The 23,926-nt window shown below is 37.1% G+C and overlaps 1 protein-coding gene across 1 annotated transcript in view; it reads left to right on the top strand.

Moving 5' to 3' along the window:
• Positions 1-23,926, top strand: part of TESPA1 (thymocyte expressed, positive selection associated 1) — a 52,438-nt gene that overhangs the window by 18,442 nt on the left and 10,070 nt on the right. Inside the window, exons 4-10 of the mRNA XM_008586295.1 lie at positions 2,394-2,443; positions 3,736-3,789; positions 4,539-4,575; positions 4,849-4,947; positions 6,751-6,959; positions 7,466-8,271; positions 9,340-9,433. Of these exons, the coding sequence (XP_008584517.1) occupies positions 2,394-2,443; positions 3,736-3,789; positions 4,539-4,575; positions 4,849-4,947; positions 6,751-6,959; positions 7,466-8,271; positions 9,340-9,433 (1,349 nt within the window). The remainder of the gene's footprint in view (positions 1-2,393; positions 2,444-3,735; positions 3,790-4,538; positions 4,576-4,848; positions 4,948-6,750; positions 6,960-7,465; positions 8,272-9,339; positions 9,434-23,926) is intronic.

Genomic DNA, 23,926 nt, shown 5'->3' with positions numbered 1-23,926 from the left:
CATTGTATATCGACAAAATAAAATTTTAAAAAAATAATAATAAAAATAAAAATAAAAATAAAAATAAGTTTTTGACGTAAAAATAATAATAATAATAATAATAATAAAAATAAACAGTGAGTTTTACTTTAGACAAACCAGGAATGTTATCAGTGGTATTTTTAATGCAAATTTTATTGAAGTATAGCATACATACCAGTAACATTTTTCTTTTTAATATAAATTGTATTGAAGTATAATATACTTAATAAAAAATAAATGAGTATTAAATATATAGCTCAATGAATTTTTGTAAAAGGAATACATTCTAGAAATCTGAAGCAGAGCATTACCAGCATTCCAAAAACCTTCTTTGTGTCTCCTTCCATTCACTACTCTGCCTCCATGGGTAATTAATACCCTGACTTGTAACGTCATAGATACGTTTTGGATTTTTCTAACTTTATGTAAATAGAATCATACAATATGTACTATTTTATATGTGTTTCTTTTGCTTAGCATTATGTTTGTGATGTTTGAGTATGTATTTGCGTGCAGCAGTTACTCATCTTTTTATTATCATGCAGTATTAAATTATATAGTTATCATACAGGTTTTTTCCATTTTACAAGAAATAAAGATTTGGTGGCTTCTATTTCTGGGTAATTATGACTATTTCCTCTTGGTGAACATGTACAGGCATTTCCACTGGGTACAACCCAGAAATGAAATAGTAATATGTTTTAATTGTAGTTTTCATAATAGTAGGCCTTAGTAGTTGCATTACTGTGTAGCTACAACACAAGCATTAAATGCAGTAGTAAATTGCAATATTCTAGTAGTTGACTATATTAGTTATCATAGTATTTTTAGTAGTAATAGTAAATGTAAATTTCCATTAATATTTTTAATATTATCTACATTAACACATTTATATTATTATATTACAACATATTTTATGTAATTACATATTAGGAAGAGAAGTATATATTTGTACTTTCAGTTGTATTATTAGAGTTGTCCATTCTAAAGTAGCTTGGGTATGATTTCAAATTTTATAATGTACTTTGATGTGTAGTTGTTTTTCATGAGGACATATAAAATTTAGATTTTGAAAAACATGGATGATTTTTTCGCTATTGAAAGGAAGATACCAGCAAAAGATTTCTAAATTATTTTATAATGTACTTTGATGTGTAGTTGTTTTTCATGAGGACATATAAAATTTAGATTTTGGAAAACATGGATGATTTTTTCGCTATTGAAAGGAAGGTACCAGCAAAAGATGTCTAAATATACCAGCAAAAGATTTCTAAATTTGTAATGATTTACTTTGTAAAATTTAAGCACAACTTAATCTACAGCTGTTCAATTAGTAAGCCCATTCCCATTGTTAAACAGTTCATGAAGTGATGCTCCAACAGCCTGAGAGTTATTGGATAGCTGGAGATGGATAAAGAGAAAGGCTCCTTTAGGACTAACTTCAGTGGATGCACTCCAGCTTCCCTGCTAATTCACTTTACCAATCCTTCTCCTCTCCAGCCTCCACTTGAGATTACATTCTAAGCATCATGTGCAACTTTTATTTTAAAACTTTCAGGAAAGCAAACTCTACAAAACTCACAACATATCAGTGTTTGAAGCAGACTTAGAAGATAATTTCTAGGGATCCAAATTGCCTTACATAATATATGAGAACATAGCAACAGCGAGTTAGGACTGGGATCCAGGTGCACTAGTCCCAGTTCAAAGTTTTTTCACAGACTACTTCACCCACCTGTTTTTAGACAGAGAGAATTTCTTCCTTGTTTGTCAAACTGAGTTGTTTCTCACTACCGTTTATGCTGATTTCCGTTTGTTCTTCTGGTTGAGTTGGTAAATGTGGGATAAGATCATATCTCAAAATCTACAAATATCTCTAACTGAGGATGCAGTTTCTGCTATTTCCTGAAAGACATGATATGCAGCAAGAGCATGATTCAGAGAGAAAGCGTGGGGTGTGGGTAGTTAAGGCAACCTCCTAAAAGTTGTAAGAAAACCTCCATGTTTGTATTTGTGATCTGGAAATTATGTCACCCACACCCCTGCTTCTATAAATGTATTTCCCCAGTTTTGCTTCTATATTTTTTCTTTTCTATTTTACCTAAAGACTGAAGAATCATTGCTAAGCTTACTTTAAACAATGTGGTCAGGACAATGGCAGCATGATCTAAATTATAGTGCATTTCAGTCCCAACTCCCCCTGACTATGAATTTCTCAGTCAAGTAACCACTCTTAGTTTCTCCAGTATAGAAGTAAATTAAATACTACCAACTCCCATGGCAATATAATATGAACATGTGGGAGATATTTGAGGAAAAGTCCCTTGGAAAATGTAGTGACTTCAACCTATAAGATTATTTTTGGGTTTTAGATACTCTGAGGAAGGACTTTCTGAGGAAGCAGGACAGGCAATCTACAGTGGTGAGTAGAGGCTCTGTTCTTCCATTATTCTTCTACCTAGATGTTGATATAGCTCTATGTGTGTGTGTGTGTGTGTTTGTGTGTGTGTGTCTGTGTGTGTTAGTGAGTGTTTATACACATGCTCATGCATATGCATGCATAAGACTGCCTGAGTGTCTTTAAACTGTCTGAAAAACACCCTTTATTGGTCACAAGGCTGTCCAGAAGGTCCAGAAGAAAGTATTGAGTCAGAGCCCACAAGCTCCTTAATACTCAGAGGTTATCTTCTATTAGTGGTTGCTCAGCTAACAACCACTGCTATGGGGAAAGAATTTTATAAAATGTGTGTGTTTATGTGTGTGAGTACATACCCCCATGTGTTTACTATTTGGCAGGGGATTGTGTACATGACTGATACAGGGTGCAGGTTAGTTATATGTTTGTATCAGTCTGTTTCTGTTGCTTATAACAAAATATCTGGAACTGGGTGATTTGTAAGAAAACAAAATTTTTTTTTTTTTTTGTCCTTTTTGAGACCGGCCACACCGAAGCTGTGAGTGCACCGGTCATCCCTATATAGGATCCAAACCCATGGCGGGAGCGCTGCCGCGCTCCCAGCGCCGCACCCTCCCAAGTGCGCCACGGGGCCAGCCCAGAAAACAAAATTTTTTGCATACAGTTTCTGAGGCTGGGAAGTCCAAAGTCCAGGGAACACATCTGGTGAGAGCCTTGGTGATGGCAACAGTGATGGCAGAGTAGCACATTGTGAAAATGGTGGAGCAGAGAGACCAACCTCCTCATTTACGCTCCTTTTAAAGCCCTCAGAACTAAGCCCAACACCACCATTTTTAATCCATTCACTATGGCATGGTCCTACAGTCTAATCACCTTCCCAAGGCCCCACCATAATAGGATTTCCCACCCTCTTAACACCGTCACAGTGGGGGTCAAGTTTTGGGGGGACACTCAACCCAAAGTATGAGTGTATGTGTGATTCCTTCTGAATCAAAACATGAATTTGACTTCTGAGAATGTATGAGTATATGTATAGCTGGGGGCAGGTTTGCAAACATGTAGATAGCTAGTATGATTTTGTGATTGTGCAAATCTAAGGACATGTGTTTATGTTCATGTTTGCAGTTATGTGTGTGTGTGTGTGTGTGTGTATGCATACATGTGTGCGAAATCTAAGGACATGTGTTTATGTTCATGTTTGCAGTTATGTGTGTGTGTGTGTGTGTGTGTGTGTGTATGCATACATGTGTGCATGTTCCAGACTGATTTTCTGTGCCCGTCACCTGATTATTTGACAGGGTGCTCCAGCCATGGGACCAGCTTTGAAGATGACTTAACTCTCGGAGCAGAAGGTAAGTGTCAAATATTTCTAAGATTGCAAACAGGGAAGAGGCCATGAATTAAGGACAGGATGGAAGGGGGAACCTTCAGAAAGAAACAGCTCATCCCTAGATTCTTATCTATAGGAAAAGAACGTCTCATTATGATCTAATATAACATACAGAAAGTGTCATATGCCCGGAAACACTTCCTTACCAGTCTATCATGACTCCCACTTGTCCATCATTGTAGCTTTCCTTTGGCCCCAGGGAAGATAACATAAAATCACCATAACATTTGCTGCCCAGACATCTTTGAGACTGTTTTCTATATAGAAAGCCCAAAGAAGCCTAAGTACCAGTTTTACGAGAAAGACAGCACTGCAGGAGGATAAAGGCTTCAATATCAAAGGATGCAGGCACTGCAACCTAGCAGTGTTTCCCATGACCTGAGTAGACTCAGGTGCTGGGGCAGGAACACTAGCCTGGGGGGCTGACTGACTCCATCCTCCTCAGGGGACAGAGGCTCTCGCCTAGACATCATCATGGGCTGAAAGTTCAGAGGCTCAAGGCCAGTTGTTTTCTGTTGTATCTGTCCCCCTTCCAAGGATGTGTCTGATAATCTTGAGACCTGATTAAGAGTGGAATTTATGGGGTTCAGCTAGCCTGTAGTACAGACAGAGGAAAACAGAGGGGCCTGGAGTTTCAAGTTCAGAGGAGCAACTCAGGTGATTTTTATTTTCTTTTCTAACTTACTCTTTCCCTTTCTTTTCCTTGTGCAGCCACACTGCTGGCCACCAATGGCAAACTCTTCTCCAGGTAAGTGCTAGGTTCAGCCAGGCTGGATGGGGCCTTCTTCCGAAGACAGTGAACTGGGGTAAGTATCAGAGTCGAAGAGATTAAAAACAAAGAGCTAAGGATTCACAATAGGGAGTTAGATTTTTCACTAGCAATGAGAACACAGACTGAGTTTCCTCAGCAAGTGGTTCAAAGGTACCCAGCAGGGGGTGAATATGCGCAGCTGGGGATGCCTTGAAGCCAGGGTGAAGACTGGTGACAAAATTTGTATGACATCAGCTTTGATTTCTGCAGGAGCTTCCTAGAGACAGCCAGGCCTTGCCATCTACTTGATCTTGGCTGTAGTTTGGCTTCCAGCAGCATGACTGATGGGACCAACAAGACTAGTTCAAGGTAGGTACTGAGTTTGGCAGGAGTGGGCAGATAGGGAAGACAAGAGGCAGAAGAGAACAGAACCGAGAGCCATTATTCATATTTTCCTGGGATATTCTACTGGAGCTTTTATGCACTTTTTATGCATACTAGAGAAGTGTGGCCATATTTCTTCAAGAATAGTAGGGGATGCACAGCAATCTTCTTCTCAGAGCTGGATGCTCTGTGTAAAATAGAGGCATATCCTCCCACTGACCCTGTACCCCAGGAGGTGTGGTATTGGCACCATCACAGTTTCTGGACTCATAGTTGGTGCTTAATAAACAATGTCTTGATTAATTAACTAATTGGTTGATTGAATGTAGCAATAAAATATTAATTAATGCAGACAATTTTGTACCCCTCTGTAGGCCAGGTAATGAGCATATGGAATTTGAAAAGATAAAGCAGACAAAGAGCTTGTCCCAGGAGCTCAATAATCTAATAGGGTGGACAAGATATACACACCCCTCTGTAGGCCAGGTAATGAGCATATGGAATTTGAAAAGATAAAGCAGACAAAGAGCTTGCCCCCAGGAGCTCAATAATCTAATAGGGTGGACAAGATATACACACAAATAACTCTAAGACAAGATGGAAAGTGATAAAAACTAGTATGGTATAATGAAAAGTGTCTGAAAGTTGGAGTCAAAATTTGAATTCAGGACCTGGTTCTGAGACTTCATTTTTGCCATGGACTATGTTTAATAATTTATCCTCACTGAGCCTTAGCCCTAGCCACAACTCAGATCAATTAAATCAGAATGTCTGGATACGGGATTCAGGTATTTGCATTTTTAAAAGTCCCCCACGTGGATCCTAATATGCAGCCATGGTTGAGAGTCACTGATCCAATTGTACGCCCACAATTCAGAGATAAGGAAAAAGGACCATGGGGATAAAATGAACACTTGGCTGGCAAGCTCAAGGCTAGAACCAGGGATTCCAAGTGTCCAGCTATCAGTTAAACAAGATGGTCCCAATTTGAATCAAAAAGCCCAGCATCCTTTCTGAAAACAGTGACAGTAGTTATACAAAGCCTCAAATAATTCACAGCTCTCCTTTGCCCCATTGTTGGGATTGCAGTTATTGAGTTCTAGTGTCACCCAGCTTTGTGGTACTCAGATTTGGATGTAGATACATGTTGGTGCCATACCAAGAGAGAGACAGAAAGAGAGACAGAGAGCTGGATCTTCTTTGACACAGGGCTTCTGAGCTAAATAGTACTTGAAAGGGATATACCTCTCAAAATCATGTTTTGAACATACCTATTGAGTAATTGTTACCTTCAAGGTGAGAATAAAATGAGTTATATGTTCCTTACACAATCATTGCTTAGTTGTCACACACAACCACTGGCACAAGTCGGGCGTCAGGTTGCAAAGCACCATGTGCAAGTAGGAACCGACTAGTTAATAGTGCAACCCCAAAATTTCTTTTGATCTATACTGATTTTCATTTTTCAAAATGCTTTCATTTTTAATTAAATTTTATTCATCTGCAATAAGTTGTCCAAATATGCTGTGCTAAAATTTCATTCAGTTTTTATAACCAGGGCTGGATTTTATTATTTTTATTTATTTTTATATTTTTTCAGGGCTGGATTTTAACTCCCATGTTTTACATAGAGAGAATTTAGGTACAGAGAAGTGAAAGTTTTTCTCACAGCGGAACATAGAGAAATGGCCAGAAAGGAATTGCAGTCTCCTGAAACTTTTACTAGATATTCTGGATTACCACATGTCTCAAAGTTGTCTCCTATTTACTCAGACTTCCTCTTTTCAGCATCTCAGAGATTCTGGACAAGGTGCAAGAAGATGCAGAAGATGTCCTCTTCAGTCTGGGCTTTGGCCAAGAGGAACATAAAGACACTTCTCGTATCCCTGCCCGATTCTTCACCACCCCCTCTCAGGCCAAGGGCATTGATTTCCAGCTCTTCTTGAAGGCCCAGGTGCGGAGGATTGAGATGGAGGACCCCTGCCTCATGCTGGCCAGTGAGTGTCACCACAGATCCCTGCTCCACTTCTCCCCCAGCCTCCAGACTTTCACAACAGGGCTCAATGGCTCCAAATTCTACTTTCTCTTGGTTAGCTTCACCTGACCCTTTGTCTCTTGTGTCTGTCTCCCTTTATGTTATCTTCAGTGAAGGTGGAGAACTTTGACATCTGTTTCCTTCTCTTGAAGAAATAGTCTTCAAGAGACCTCAGATGACTGTTGCTTCCTTTAGGCTTTTTCTCCTTTAGCTGAATCAAATGAGCACAATGTCTTTAAATCTTATCTCTGTTCTCTATTTCCCAGTTGGAATATCTACTTGGAATGGGGATTCAAGAAGTCAAGAAAGGGGACCCTGGTGTTAGCAATCTAATTGGGAGAAACACTAGTGAGGAAACTGGCAGCTTTTCTCTGAATTTTGAGATTTGGAAAGGTTTTTAAAAGGAGAGATTTAAAAGATAATTTGCTGATGAGCCCCAGACTCACCATTTTCAATTCTTGTGCCCAGGTAGGTTTAAGCAGGTGCAAACACTGGCTGTCACTGCTGATGCCTTCTTCTGTCTGTATTCCTATGTGTCTAAGACACCTGTCCAAAAGTTCATACCATCCCGCATGTTCTGGAGCGATCCAACTGATGTACCATCCATCAGGATTCTGGCCCCAGAGCCTGAGCCCCAATCACCTAGAGAGCGCCTCCGGAAAGCCATCTCCAAGATGTGCCTATATACATGCCCCCGAGATCAGCTATCACCACCCCACAACACCTCCACAAGGAACAGTATGGACCAAGTGGTGTGGGAAGTGATGGACAGAGTGAAAGGAGAAAAGTTGGTCCTCCAGCAAGACTCTGAGTTTTGGAAAGGCCCACAGGAAAATCCTGTGCCTCCCATCGGGGGCACAAAGCTGCCCACTTCTCCCTGTCCATGTGTCCTGTGCTATAAAGAGGAAACACACCAGGGGATGTCCACAGTGTTGGCACCACCGCAAACTCTGGATTCTAACCCCAATGTACCATGTTGTACACATTCTCTGCCCAGAGCAGATCCACAGTGGAGCGCAGACCCTGCACAGGTAAGGAGAGAACTGTGGGGTCTGCAGGCCACCAACAAGGAAGCCCATTCAGCCAAGGATGAGACTTTCTGGAAAAGAAAGACCAGAGCAAGAAAGAGCCTGTTTCAGAAAAATCCCATGGGCAGGAAGGTTAAGTCTTTGGACCTGTCCATTATTCAGCAGAAATGGAAGCAGGCTGTAGACAGACCAGAACTGCAGCGACCTCCAACCCAGCAGCTGCCAGACACTTCTGACTTGGAGGAGGTGAGTGGCTTGGAGGTAAGGGAGAGGCTGGCAGAGTAAAGCTCTGGATTCTTTCCTGGAGGATAGAGTGTTAGGACCCTTGGGCAAAGGAGATCCAGGCTCCTTGTCCTCACCAGATATGCCATTTCTTGAATTAAGTTCAGAAACGTTTAGAACCATACAAGGTTCTCATCAAGAATGCCTGCCTTTATCATTTGGAGGGATCCTTATAAGAGTACAAATGGAGAACAGTTATATGCAAAGTTAAACACTCAAATAAAACATGTTCTCTCCTACCTTGACAAATATGTAACCATAAAGACCCAGAAGTCCAGGTTTCGGTCTGGAATTCTCAGACCCCTAGGACTTCTATGGTAGAACATGGCAGTGTGGGCAGAGCCACTTCCTAGCCTCTGTCCTGCCCCCTGCTCTTCCCATGGCCAGATCTGTCCTGCACCATAAGAAACCTTGCACACACATGTGTAGGCACCCCAGCCTGCATATTTAAATGTCACAACCTCCATCACACACAAACAACCATCCACCAGTCATCAGTCAGGCCTAGGAGTACACGTACTAGTAGAGAGGCCAGCCCTGGTGAGGGCAGACACCAGACAAAACCACTGCAGTTCCCTGCAGCTGACTCAGGTCCATTTGACCAGCATATTTTGTGATTATGGGTAACCAGAACATGTTCTAGAAGGGATAGTGTAGGATCCAGGTGGGCACATTCTCTAAGCCCACCAGCTCTCATCATGTGGAGCCCCTAAAACTCAGGATTCCTCTCACCTGGGTCTATGAACAGTACTGCCACCAAGTGTTGGGATCTTTTGAAAGAGCTCTCAAATTCTGGCAACAAAGAGATGCTGTGAGTATTTGAAATATTATTTTCATGTAAATCCCTTTTCACTGAATGTAGAGCTGCACCTCAGTCTCGCTTTTCTTGCTACTGGGTCACTGATACAAGAGAAGAGTCCAAGTCTCTCAAGTACTCACAGCCTCTTTACCCTACAGCTACCTGCCACCCTGCACCTTTCCTTGCCCCCCTCCTTGTGTCTCTGACTGAGTTCTGTGCACTCTTGGTTACAGGTGCAAAGCAACAGTGAGGAGGAGGAGAGCTGCTGGCCCAGCAGACCCAGACATGCTCACCTCTCCCAGAATTTTGCTGGCAAAGACTCAAGAAGTGGGCCTGTCTCTCAAGCAGCGGTTCTCAAATCTGGCTGCACATTGTCATTACCTGGGGAGAGTTTTTTTAAATGCCTTTAAAAAATGGTCCCACATTCTGCAAGTCTGATTTAATTGGTATGGCATGTATACCAGTGACTGATTTTTTAAGTTCCCCAGATGATTCTAATCTGGCTGGAAAATACTTCTTAGACAGTGGTGTTCAGACATTAGCATGCATCAGAATCACCTGGAGGGCTTGTGAAAAAACAAATGTCTGGACCCCAACTTCCGGAGTTTTTGATTGAGTAGGACTAGACAGGGCTCAAGAATTTGTATTTCAAACAAGTTGCCAAGTGATACTGCTGCTGGTAGTCTGATGAGCACAGTCAGAGAATTGCTGTTCTAGGGGAAATTCTGTAGAACCTTAATATTCAAAGTGTAGTCTGCAGGCAAGCATCATTAGCATCGCCCAGGATTTTAGAAATGTGAAACCTCAGCCCCCACACTAAATCTCATGAATCACAATTTTACCAAGATCTTTAAGTTAGGTAATTCATTTGCACATTGAAGTTTGAGAAGCATTGTTGTAGAAGTTTTGTAATAGATGACGGACTAACCATGACAATCCATTTGCTTTGTTCTTTTTAAGAAGGTCTGCCCTTGGGAAATACTTAGTTACCCAGAGCCTAACCTGATGGGGTTATCAGAGACTAACTGACCTGGGGAAGGGAAACACCCAACTGCAGCCCACTTTAACTATCTATCCCCCAAAAGGGGAGAGGGGTGATTGAGTGGCACATGTGAAAAATCACAATCCAGAGGTACAGACTCACTAAAAGACAGAGACCTAATCATGGGACTATAGAATACTGCCCTTCTCCCCAAACCTTACCATTACATTACTAAAGGCCTATTTGCAGCTATTTATTGTACCCAGTAAATCAGGTCTGTCTATCAAGAAAAAAGTATAAGACATACTAAAAGGCAAAAACATAGGTTGAAGAGACAGACAAGCATCAGAATCAGACTCAGATATGACAGGAATATTGGAATTATCAGACAAGAAATTTAAAATAATTATAATTAAAATGCTAGGGTCACTAATGAATAAAGTAAACAGCATGCAATAATAGACAGGCAATGTAAGGAGAGAGATAGAAATCTTAGGAAAAATAAAAATAAATGCAAGGGATCAAAAACACTGTAACAGAAATTAAGAATGCCTTTGTGAGCTAATTAGTAGACTGGATATGGTTGAGGAAAGAATCTCTGAGCTTGAGGATGTAGCAATAAAGCCTGCCAAAACTAAAAGGCAAAGAGAACAAAGACTGAAATGAACAGAATAGAATATCAAAAAAAAAGTGGAACAGCTGCAAAAGGTGCAACATATGCCTAATGGAAATTCCAGAAGGAGAAGAGAGAACAGAAGAAATTTATGAAACAATAATGACTGAGAATTTCCCCAAAATGAATGTCAGACACAAATCCACAGATCCGGGAAGCTAAGAGAACACTGACCAGGATAAATGCCACACACACACACACACACACACACACGCACATGTGCGCGCACACACACACACACAAATCTACACCTAGGCATATAATTTTCAAACTACAGAGAATTAAAAATAAAGAAAAAATTCTGAAAGAAACCAGAAGGAAAAAATACCTTATCTACAAAGGAGAAAAGATAAGAATTACATTCAACTTTTCAGAAACCATGCAAGCAAGAAGAGAGTGAAATAAAATATTTAAAGTGTGAGGGGGGGGAAGCACTAACAAATAATTCTGTACCCTATGAAAGTATCCTTCAAAATTGAAAAGGAAAAAAAAGCATTCTCAAACAAATATTGAGAAAATTTGTTGCCAGTAGATTTGCCTTGGAAGAAGTGTTAAAGACATTCTTTTAGAGAGAAGGAAAATGATAAAGGTTAGAAACTCAGATCCACATAGAAAAAGCAAGAGAATCAAAAAAGAAATAAGTAAAGATAAAATAAAAACTTTTCCTTTTTATATTGATTGATTTAACAGACAATAGTTTGTTCAAAATACTAACAGCAATATATTTATATATACTCATATATATTAATGTATACTAATATATAAACGAAATAAGTGACAGTTAAAGACATTCTTTTAGAGAGAAGGAAAATGATAAAGGTTAGAAACTCAGATCCACATAGAGAAAGCAAGAGAATCAAAAAAGAAATAAGTAAAGATAAAATAAAAACTTTTCCTTTTTATATTGATTGATTTAACAGACAATAGTTCAAAATACTAACAGCAATATATTTATATATACTCATATATATTAATGTATACTAATATATAAACGAAATAAGTGACAACAATGATACAAGGGATGGGAGGAAAGAGTCAGTATTATTTTATTATTTTGAGGTACTCATACTACACACGAAGTAATATAGTGTTATTTGAAAGCGGAGTTAGATTAGTTGTAAATGTATATTGCAAACTCTATGGCAACCACTGTAAAGGAAAAAAAATAGCTGATATGCTGATAAAGGAGAGAAAATGGAAACATATCAAATGCTCAGTTAAAAACACAAAAGGCACAGGCCGAGCCCATGGCATACTCGAGAGAGTGCAGCGCTGGGAGCACAGCAGCGCTCCTGCCGCAGGTTCGGATCCCATATAGGGATGGCCGGTGTGCTCACAGGGCTCACTGGCTGAGCGCAGTGCGGCCAGTCTCAAAAAGGACAAAAAAAAAGAAAACACAAAAGGCAGAAAAAGAGTGGAAGACAAAAGTAAGAACAAAGAACAAGAATAACCAATAGAAAACAGTAACAAATATGGCAGATATTAATCCAACTATATTAATAATGACTTGGAACATCAACGGTGTAAATATACCAATTACAAGACAGATTGTCCGAAAGGATCAAAAAACAAGACCCAATTATATGTTGTCAATAGGAAACCCATTTTAAATATAAAGGTACATATAGAATAAAAGTAAATGGGTGAAGAAAGATATACCATGCTAATACTAATAAAAAGAAAGCAGAAATAGCTACTAATTTCAGACAGAGACTTTAAACCAAGGAAAGTTATCAGAGACAATGAGGGGAAGTATAAACTGATAAAGAGATCAATTCTCCAAGAAGACATAGCAATATTTAATGTGTATGTACCTAACAAAACAGTGTCAAACTAAGTTAGGCAACAACTGATAGAAATGCAAGGAGAAATAGCTAAATTAACTCTTGTAGTTGGAGACTTCAACACCCTTCTATCAGAAATGGACAGATCCAGCAGGCAGAAAACCAGTAAGAACATAGTTGAATTCAACAACCCATCTTTCAACTGAATATAATGAACATTTATAAACCACTTTATCCAACAAAAGCAGAATAAACATTCTTCTCAATGTCACATAGAACATCCACCAAGATGGACCACATTATAGCCCATAAAACACATCTAAACAAATTTAAAAGAATAGAAAGCATATAATCTCTGTTCTCAGACCACAATGAAACTAAACTAGAAATTAAAAACAAGAAGATAGTTAGAAAATACCCACATACCTGGAGATTAAACAGCATACTTCCAAACGACACATACATAAAAGAAGAAATCTAAAGAGAAAATTTTAAATACTTTGAACTAAAAGAAAATAAGAACATACCAATCAAAATTTGTAGGATGAAGCAAAAGCAATGCTTAGAGGGAAATTTATAGCATTAAATGCATATATTAGAAAATAAAGAAGACCTAAAATCAATCACCTGATCTTTCACTTTAGGAAACTAGGAAAACAGCAAATTAAATACAAAATAAACAGAATAAAGAGTCAAAATCAATAAAATGAAAAGAAAATCAATAGAGAAAATCAACAAAACCAAAAACTGGTTATTAGAAAAGATAAATAATTTAATAAGCTTCTATCCAGGCTCAATAAGAAAAAGAGAGAGGAGACACAGATTACTAATATCAGAAATGAAAGAGCAGACACCACTAAAGAGTCAACAGACATTAAAAAGATAATAAAGAAATACTGAGAACAACTCTATACCCACAGATTTGATAACCTAGATAAAATAAACCAATTCCTTCAAAGACAATCTACCAAAACTCACACAAAAAGAAATAGTATCAATACTCCTGTATGTTTTAAAGAAATTGAATCAAAAATTAATAACCTTCCAAAACAGAAAGCACCACCCCATATGGGTACACTGGCGAATTCTACCAAACATTTAAGGAAGAAATTATACCAATTCTCTACAATCTCTTTCAGAAGGTAGAAGTAGAGGGAATACTTTATAACTCATTCTCTGAGACCAATATTATCCTAATACAAAAAACAGGCAAAGACATTACCAAGAAAGAAAACTATAGACCAATAACTCTCATGAACATGGATGTAAAAATTCTCAACAAAATATTAGCAAATAAAAACCTACAATATATAAAAAGAATTATACACCACAACCAAGTGGGATTTATCATAGGTATGCAAAGCTGGTTCAACATTTGGAAATAAATTAATGTAATTTATTACATCAACAGACCAAAGAAGAATAGTATCATTAGATGCAGAAAAATCATTTGAAAAAAAATCCACACCTATTTGTGATTTAAAACTCTCAGTAAACTAAGTAATAAAGAGGAATTTCCTCAACTTGATAAAGAATATCAACAAAAATCCAACAGCTAATTTTATTAAATGATTAGAAACACAAAGCTTATTCCATCAGGAATAAGACAATGATGTTCCCTCTTACCACTGTTTTACAATGCTGTACTAGAAGTCCTAGATCTTGCAATAAGACAAGAAAAGGAAATACAAGGTATGCATATTGGGTAGGCAGAAATAAAACTGTCTTTGATCACAGATAACATCATCATCATTTATGTAGAAAATCCAAAAGAATTGACAAAAATTCCAGGAATTAATAAGCAATTATAGTAGGTTTTCAGTATAAAAGGTTAATGTATGACAGTCATTTTTTAAAATATATATGCCAGCAGTGAACAAATGAAATTAAAAATTTAAAACACAAAACCACTTAGCCCCCCTCAAAAAATGAAATACATAGGTATAAATCTAACAAAATATGTACAGGATCTATATGAGGAAAACTATAAAACTCTGATAAAAGAAATCAAAAAAAATAAATAAATTGAGAGATATTCCATGTTCATGAATAGGAAGACTCAATATTTTCAAGATATTAGTGCTCAACTTGACCTACAGATACAATGCAATCCCAATAAAAATTCCAGCAATTTTTTGTGTATATCAATACACTGATGCTAAATCTTATACAGAGAGGCAAAAGATCCAAAATAGTCAACACAGTATTGAAGGAGAACAAAGTTGGAGGACTGACACTACTCAACTTTAAGACTTATTATAAAGCTACAGTAATCATAGAGCCTGGTATTGTTAGAAGAATGGGCAAAATAGATCAATAGAACAGGGTAGATATTCCAGATACAGATACACATAAATTTAGTCAACTGATCTTTGATGAAGAAGCAAAGACAATACAGTGGAGAATAGACAGTCTTTTCAACAAATACTGGAACAACAGGACATCAATATGACAAAGAAAATGAATTTAGGTACAGAACTTATACCCTTCACAAAAGTTAACTCAAAATGGATCACAGACCTAAATGTAAAATGCAAATCTATAAAACTCCTAGAAGATAACATAGAAAAAAATTTAAATTACCTTGGGTTTGTTGATGACTTTTTAGTTGCAACATTAAAGGCACAATTCATGAAAGAAAGAATTGGTAAGTTAGACTTCATTAAAATTAAAATTTTCTCTTCTGTGAAAGACACTTAAAAGAATGAAAAGACAAACCACAGTTAGATAAAATATTTGCAAAAGTCATGTCTGATAAAGGACTGCTCCTCAAAATATAAAGAACTCTTAAAACTCACTGATAAGAACACAAACAACCAGATTTTAAAATGGGTCAACAACCTTAACAGGAACCTCACCAAATAAGACAAACAGATGGCAAATAAGGATATAAAAAGATGTGCTACATCATATGTCATCAGGAAAATGGAAATTGAAACAACAATGAGATAGCCTAAACGCCTGTTACAATGGCCAAAATCCAGAACACTGATAATACCAAATGCAGGTGAGGATGGGGAACAACAGGAACTCTCATTCATTGCTGGTAAGAATACAAAATGAGACAGCCACTCTGAAAGACAGCTTGGCAGTTTCTTACAAAACTAAACATACTCTTATCATTCATTCCTGCAATCACACTCTTTGTTATTTACCCAAAGGGACCGAAAACCTATGTCCACACAAAAACCTGCACATGAACGTTTATAACATCTTTACTCATAATTGCCAAAACTTAGAAACAGCCAAGATGTACTTCAGTAGGTGCATGGATAAAGAAACTGTAGTATATCCAAACAATGAAATATTATTCAGAATTTTAAATAATGAGCTGTCAAGCCATGAAATGACATTTAGGACAATTAGATGCATATTATTAAGTGAAAAGAGCCAATCTGAAAAGGCTACATGTAGACAGTGAAAAGAGGAGTGGTTGCCAGGAGTTAGTGGGGAGAAAAGGAAGCATAGGAAAAGCACAAAGGATTTTTAAGGCATTGAAACTACTCTGGTACTATAATGGAGAATACATATCATAACACATTTCTCTAAACCCATAGAATATCCTACACCAAGAGTAAATCTAATGTTAACTATGGACTCTGGGTGACAACAATGTATCAGTGTAGGTTCATCAGTCATAATAAATGTACCACTCTGGTGGGGGGTGTTAATAACAGTGGAAGCTATATATGTGTGGGGATGAAGGTGTATGGGAAATATCTGTACCTTCCACTCAATTTTGCTATAAAACTGCTCTAAAACTGCTCCAAAATATAACATCTATTTTTAAAAGTTTATGATGGCCTCACCCACCACCCAAAAAGTGGCTGGCCAGGCCCACTCCCTGAAGGCCTGACTAGCAGCATTGCCTACCGCCCAAGAAGCAATGCAACAGCCTCATCCTTGAAAGTCCCACTCCTGAAGCACCCAAGGGGAGCATGAAGTCATACCTGGCCTCAAGAAGTGCTGCAGCAAACTGGCCCTGGCATACTGACACCCAGCTAGCCAAGCTAAAGTGTGAACACACCCCCTGCTAGGAGAAATAGTCCAGCTGTCATGCCCTGGATGAACCCACCCCTGAGTCTTTGAGCCATCACACATGCGGGCATACTGACACCCAGCTAGCCAAGCTAAAGTGTGAACACACCCCCTGCTAGGAGAAATAGGCCAGCTGTCATGCCCTGGATGAACCCACCCCTGAGTCTTTGAGCCATCACACATGCATGCACCCAAATGAGAAGCAGTCTTATTGACATGTTCCTGGTGGGCCCACCCCCAGTCAGAAAATCAACATGATGACTTTGCCACTGGCCAACCAGTCCCAGAGACCCACCCTGACACACCATATGCCCACACCTCCAAACTCAGAATCCAGAAACCCCATCCCCAGTGAGCCACTCCCAAGATGATTGACCTACAGTGTGCATACAAACACACCTAGCCTCAGAACCCAAGCAAGCCCACCTTCAGCAAAGCTGTGCCACCATAGTCACATACTTCCCAAGCATAGGCCTCTGAGGCACTCACAGACATAGCAAAAGTGGGTGGATTACAGTTGAAACTCAGAGCAAAGCCATTGCACTCTACCCCATCAGCACCCTAGGATGTATTTGCAGCTAAAAGTCTTTCCCTATGAAAGCCACTTTACAAAATTCAAAGAGATGACTGTTCCACCAGATGCACAAATACCAACACTGGGAAACAAGAAATAGGAAGAAAAAAAAAAAGTCAAGGAAACATGACACCACCAAAGAAAAGAATAATGCTCCAGTAACTGATCTAAAAGAATCAGAAAATGCTGACCTGTTGAAAAAGGAATTCAAATTAATAATATTACAGAAACTCACTGAGATACAAGAGAATATAGACAAACAATCCAATGAATTCAGAAGGATAATTCATAATCTGTATGAAAATTTTAGCAGAGATACATATTATTTTTAAAAACAACAGAAATCTTAGAGTTGAAGAATTTATTAAGTGAAACAAAAACACATCTGAGAGTCTCAACAAAAGACTAGATCAAGCAGAAGAAAAAAATTCTGATCTTGAAGACAGCTGTTTTTAAATAACCCTAGAAAACAAAAAGAGAGAGAGAAAGAATTTAAAAGAATGAAGAAAACCTACAAGATTTGTGGGATACTATTAAGCAAACAAATAAAAGTTAAAGGCATTCCAAAAGGAGGGGGGAAAAACAAAAAACGTTATTTAAAACCTATTTTATTAAATAATAGCTGAAAACTTTTCTAGTCTAGAGAAGGAGGCAAATATCCAAATCCCAGAAGCTCAAGCATACCCAGATAAATTCAACCCAAACAGGTCCTCTCCAAGACATTGCAGTGAAACTGTCAAAAGTTAAAAACAAAGAGAGAATTCTAAAAACAGAAAGAGAAATATGACAAGTCACTTACAAGGGAATTGCCACTAGACTAATGGCAGACTTATCAGCACAAACCCTACAGGCAAGGAGAAAATGGGGTGATATACTCAAAGTACTGAAAGAAAAAAACTATCCCAAGAATATCATACCCAGCAAATCTATCCTTCAGAAATGAAGGAGAAATAAAGTCTTTCTCAAAAAGCAAAAATTAAGAGAATTCATCACTACCAGACTGGCCTTACAAGATGTGCTTAGGAGAGTTCCACATCTAGAAAAGAATGATAACAACTATCATGAACACATCCAAAATATAAAACTTACTGGTAGAGTAAATACACAAATTAGGAAGAGAAAGGAAGGCAATTAGGAAGAGGAATGACACACATAGACTGAAAGTGAAGGGATGGAAAAAGATATTCCATGCAAATCAGAAACTAAAGCATTCAAGACTAGCTATACTTATATCAGTTAAAATAGGCTTTAAAGCAAAATATGTAGTAAGAGACAAAGAAGGGCTTTATATAATGAAAAAAGGATCAATACAGCAAGAAGATATAACAATCACAAATATATATGCACCCAACACCAGAGCACTAAGATATATAAAGCAAATATTATTAGATCTAAAGGGAGAGATAAACAACAGTACAATATTAGTTTGGGACTTTAACACCTCACTTTCAGCATTAGATCATTCTGACAGAAAATCAACAAAGAAACATTGGATTTATATAATACCATAGACTAGATATACCCAATAGACATTTAAAGAACATTATATCCAACAGTTGCAAAATACACACTCTTTTCATCAACCCATGGAATATTCTCCAGGACTGGCCATATTTTAGGCCACAAAACAAGTCTAAACAGGTTCAAAAAATCAAAATCATATTAATTATCTCTTATGTCCATAATGGAATAAAATTTTATATCAATACCAAGAGGAACTTTTGAAATTACACATGTACATGGAAATCAAATAGCATGCTCCTGAACAACTAAAAGGGTCAAAGTAGAGATTAAGAAGAAAAGTTTTTAAATTCTTGAAACAAATGAAGACAGAAATGCCACATACCAAAACATATGGGATACAGCCAAGGTATTATTAAGAGGAAAGTTTACAGCAATAAATGCCTACATCAAAAAAATAGAAAGATTTCAAATAAAAAACCTAGCATGCACCTGACCGAACTAGAAAAGCAAGAACAAACCGAACTCAAAATAAGTAGAACAAAAGAAATAATTATAATCAGAACAGAAATAAATGAAATTGAAACTAACAATATAATAAAAAAGATCAATCAAATGAAAAGATGGTCCTTTGAAAAGAAAACAAAATTGACAAACCACTTGCCAGACTAACCAAGAAAAAAAAGACCCAAATAAAATTAGAAATGCAAAAGGAGACATTACAACTGATACCAATGAAATGCAAAGGACCATTAGAGAACATTATGAACATCTATATGCCAATAAATTTGAAAACCTAAAGCAAATAGAAAAATTCCTGGACACATATGACCTACCAATTCTGAACTAAGAAGAAATAGAAAACCTGAATAGATCAGTAGCAAGTAATGAGATTCAACCAGTAATAAAAAGCCTCGCAACAAAGAAAAGTCCAGAACCAGATGTCTTTATTGCTGAATTCTTAAAGAAGAACTAATACCAATACTTCTTAAACTATTTCAAAAGATTGAAGTGGGTGGAATTCTTCCAAACTCATACTATGAAGCCAGCATTACCCTGATACCAAAATCAGGCAAAGACACAACAAAAAAAGAAAACCAAGAAGAACTAATACCAATACTTCTTAAACTATTTCAAAAGATTGAAGTGGGTGGAATTCTTTCAAACTCATACTATGAAGCCAGCATTACCCTGATACCAAAATCAGGCAAAGACACAACAAAAAAAGAAAACTATAGGCCATTATCCCTGATGAACACAGATGCAAAATTCTTCAATGAGATATTAGCAAACTGAATCCAATAGCACATCAAAGAGATTATAAACCATGATCAAGGGGGTTTTATGCCATGGATGGCAGGATGATTCAACATATGCAAATCAATGAACATTGTACACCACATCAACAGAATGAAAGAAACCATAAAATTATCTCAATAGACTCACAAAAAAAACCATTTGATAAATTCAACATCCTTTCATGATAAAAACTCTCAACAAATTAGGTATAGAAGGAAAGTATCTTAATACAATAAGGCTATGTACAACAAACCCACAACTAATATCATACTGAGCAGCTAACATCATAAGTGGAACAAGGTAAGGATGCTCGCTCTTGCCATTTTTATACAACATGGTATGGGAAGTCCTTGCCAGAACAATTAGACAAAAAAAAGAAATAAAGGGCATCCAAATTGGAAAGGAGGAAGTCAAATTGTCCCTATTTGCAGATGACATGATTTTATATATAGGCAAACCTAAAGACTCTACCAAAAAAACTCCTAGACTTGATAAACAAATTTAGTAAAGCTGTTGGATAAAAAAATTAACATACAAAAACCAGTAACATTTCTATACACCAGCTATGAACTGGCAGAAAAAGAAAACAAGAAAGCAATCCCATTTACAAAAGCACCAAAAAAATTAAATACCTAGGAATAAATTTAACCAATGGAAAGAAGACCTCTACAAAGAAAACTATAAAACACTAATTAAAGAAATTAAAGAAAAGAAAAAAATGGAAAGTCATCCCATGCTCCTTGATTGGAAGAATCAACATAGTCAAAATGAACATAGTGCCCAAAGCGATCTACAGATTCAATGTAATTCTCATCAAACTACCAATGACTTACTTCACAGAAATAGAAAAATTAATCCAAAAATTTACGTGAAACAACAAAAGACCCTGAATAGCCAAAGAAAACCTGAACAAAAAGAACAAAGTGGGAGATATCACACTAGCTGGCTTCAGAATATACTATGAAGATATAGTAAACAAAACAACATGGTACTGGCACAAAAACAGAGGTAGACCAATGGAACAGAATAGAGAATTCAGAAAGAAATCCACATATACACAGCCAACTGATTTTCAACAAAGGTGCCAAGAATATACACCGGGGAAAGGACAGTCTCTTCAATAAATGGTGCTGAGAAAACTGGAGATCCATATGCAGAAGAATGAAAACAGACCCCCATCTCTCACCTTATGCAAAAATGAACCCAAAATAAATTAAAGATTTAAATGTAAGACCTGAAACTATAAAACTTCTAGAAGAAAACACACAAAAAGTGCTTCAGGACATAGGACTGGGCAAAGATTTTATGAATAAGACCTCAAAAGCACAGGAAACAAAAGCAAAGATAAATGAGATTATATCAAACTACAAAGGTTCTGCCAGTGAAGGAAACTGAATGAAGAATCAACAGAATGAAGTGACAATTTGCAGAATGGGAGAAAATATTTGCAAATTATGCATCTGACAAAGGATTAATAACCAGAATATACAAGGAACTCAAACATCTCAATAGTGGAAAACAATAACCTAATCAAAAATGGGCAAATGAAGTATGTTTTGTGATGATGAATATGCCCACCATCCTGATTTGATCATCACATATTGTACACAAATACTGATAGTCAACTCTGTACCCCACAAATATGTATAGTCAATTAAGTTTCAATAAAAAAAAGGGCAAGTGAGATGAATAGACATTTCTCAAAAGAGGACATACAAAAGACCAAAAGGTACATGGAAAAATGCTCAACATCCTTAATTATCAGAGAAATGCAAATCAAAACCACAATGAGGTATCATCTCACCCCAGTTAGAACGGCTATTATCAAAAAGACAGACATTAACAAACACTGAAAAGGATGCAGAGAAAGGGGAACTCATACATTGTTGGTGGGAATGTTAACGAGTACGGCCATTATGGAAAATAGTATGGAGGTTTCTCAAAACACTACAGACAGAGCTACCATATAATCCAGCAATCACTACTGGATGTATATCTCCAAAGGAAAGGATATCAATATATTGAAAGGATACCTGCATTCCAATGCTTATCGTGACTCTATTCACAACAGCTGAGATTTGGAACCAACCTAAATGGCTATTGTGCATAGAGCCAACAGATGACTGACAGATGATTAGATAAAGAAAATGTGATATATATACACAATGGATTACTACTGTAGAGAGTTAGGAAGAACAGATCTAGTGTTCTGTAGTAATATAGGGAGACTACAGTCAACAACAAATTACTGTATAACTTTAAGTAGCTAATTGAGAGGATGTTGAATGTTCCCAACACAAAGAGGTGACAAATGTGTGAGGTGATGAACATGTTAAATGCCCTGATGTGATCATTATACACTGTATAAATGTACCCCCAAATATTACACTGAACTCCAAAAATGTATACAATTATCATGGCTTTATTAAGAATTTTTTACAAATTTTTTAAAGGTTATGATGTGAAGTCAAATGCCCTGCTCCATGCCACTTCAATGATCTTGGGACAATCACTTAACTTTAGTTTTGTCCTATGTAATAGGAGAATAATAACAATAATTTATATATATATAAATATAATATATATATAGGCACATATACATGTATACAGATTATATATTTACATAAAGTTTCAACACCTTACAGGGAGTATGTGTAGGTGATATAACATATTGGGATAACAATAATGATATTGCTGGTGCGACTGAATTTCAGTAAAGGTAATCATGAGCATAAATATGTAGGTCAGTAGTTCTCTAGCCTACAAACTTTTTAAAAATAACTGTTTCCTGGGATCCACTCAATAAAACTAAATGCAAATTTCCTAAGTTGGGACCTGGGCACTTTTGTTTGTTCTTCTTTCAAAGCTTTTCTGCAGACTCTGTTGTTTAATGGAGTGGCAAAGTCACATTGTTAAAAGGCATGTAGGATGGGATGGCCACGATTCTGGTGCACCCTGATGGTTAAGAATAACCAGTTTAATTAAAGGGTTTTATTCTTCACATATTAAAGACTCACTGAGAGTAAGCTCTTGTTCTAAAGCTTATTCAACTCGGCCATGGCATACAAAATTTGAAAAGGAAATTAACTGCTAGGCTCATCAAATTCAAATTTAAAATGTGTAGTATATACTCCACAGCTAGATTTCCTTGCTAGGAATTTAATTCACTCTAAAATACAAAGCTTTGCTTTGGTGTTATTTGTCCAGGAGATGTCAGCCTCACATAACAGAATGCCAAGATATCCTGAGAGGCAGGCTGACTGCAGTATCTTCATGATTATGCTTTTCTGGGCAATCCATTCAATGCCCAGAACACCAGTTCCTCTCACAAACATGACTAAATTTTGACTAAATGTCAATATTCAAAAATATTAGAATTGTATTTCTGGGGAGAAAGTATTACTAGAAGTTATACATTTAAAGTAAGTAACTAGATTTCCTTTTCTGCCAGAGTGGTGGGATTTTCTCACACCAGGAGAGATTATGGCTAGAAATGTTATATATTGTTGATTCTGAAGCACACATTTTTCCACATTTTAACATCTCTGAAATCAGGATGTGTCTTACAATTGATATTGTCAAACAATTTAATTGTTTGTGTTTCTGGGGAATTTTTGCCTCCTTAAGTGGAATATAAAATAATTATGAGTCTTGAAAAATATTGTTTATAAGATTCAGTAAAATACAGAAACTTTAGAAATAAATGCACTTAGTCTCTCAAGTAAATGAGGAAAAGATTTTGTAGATTTTTCTTCTATGATTACCTAGAAGAATGAGAGATCTCTTCTTTGCTGACACAGTCTTCGGCTAAGGCAGGGGGTCACAGTTGTTCCCAAATCTTTCCAATGTTCTATGAATTTGTTTAATCATCTTTTTACAATGCTATAAACTATCTCTCTCAACCAACTCTTCTATCATCCTTTAAGAGATCATCCTTTAAGAGATCACAAAAAGGGGCCGGCCCGGTGGCGCACTGCTACAGTGCGCCGCTTGGGAGCGCGGCGGCGCT

Source organism: Galeopterus variegatus, unplaced genomic scaffold (assembly GCF_000696425.1).
Source record: "Galeopterus variegatus unplaced genomic scaffold, G_variegatus-3.0.2 Scaffold3928, whole genome shotgun sequence".
NCBI lineage: Eukaryota > Metazoa > Chordata > Mammalia > Dermoptera > Cynocephalidae > Galeopterus > Galeopterus variegatus.
The sequence above is the reverse complement of the archived record's forward strand: the minus strand, read 5'-3'. Positions and strand labels throughout refer to the sequence as shown.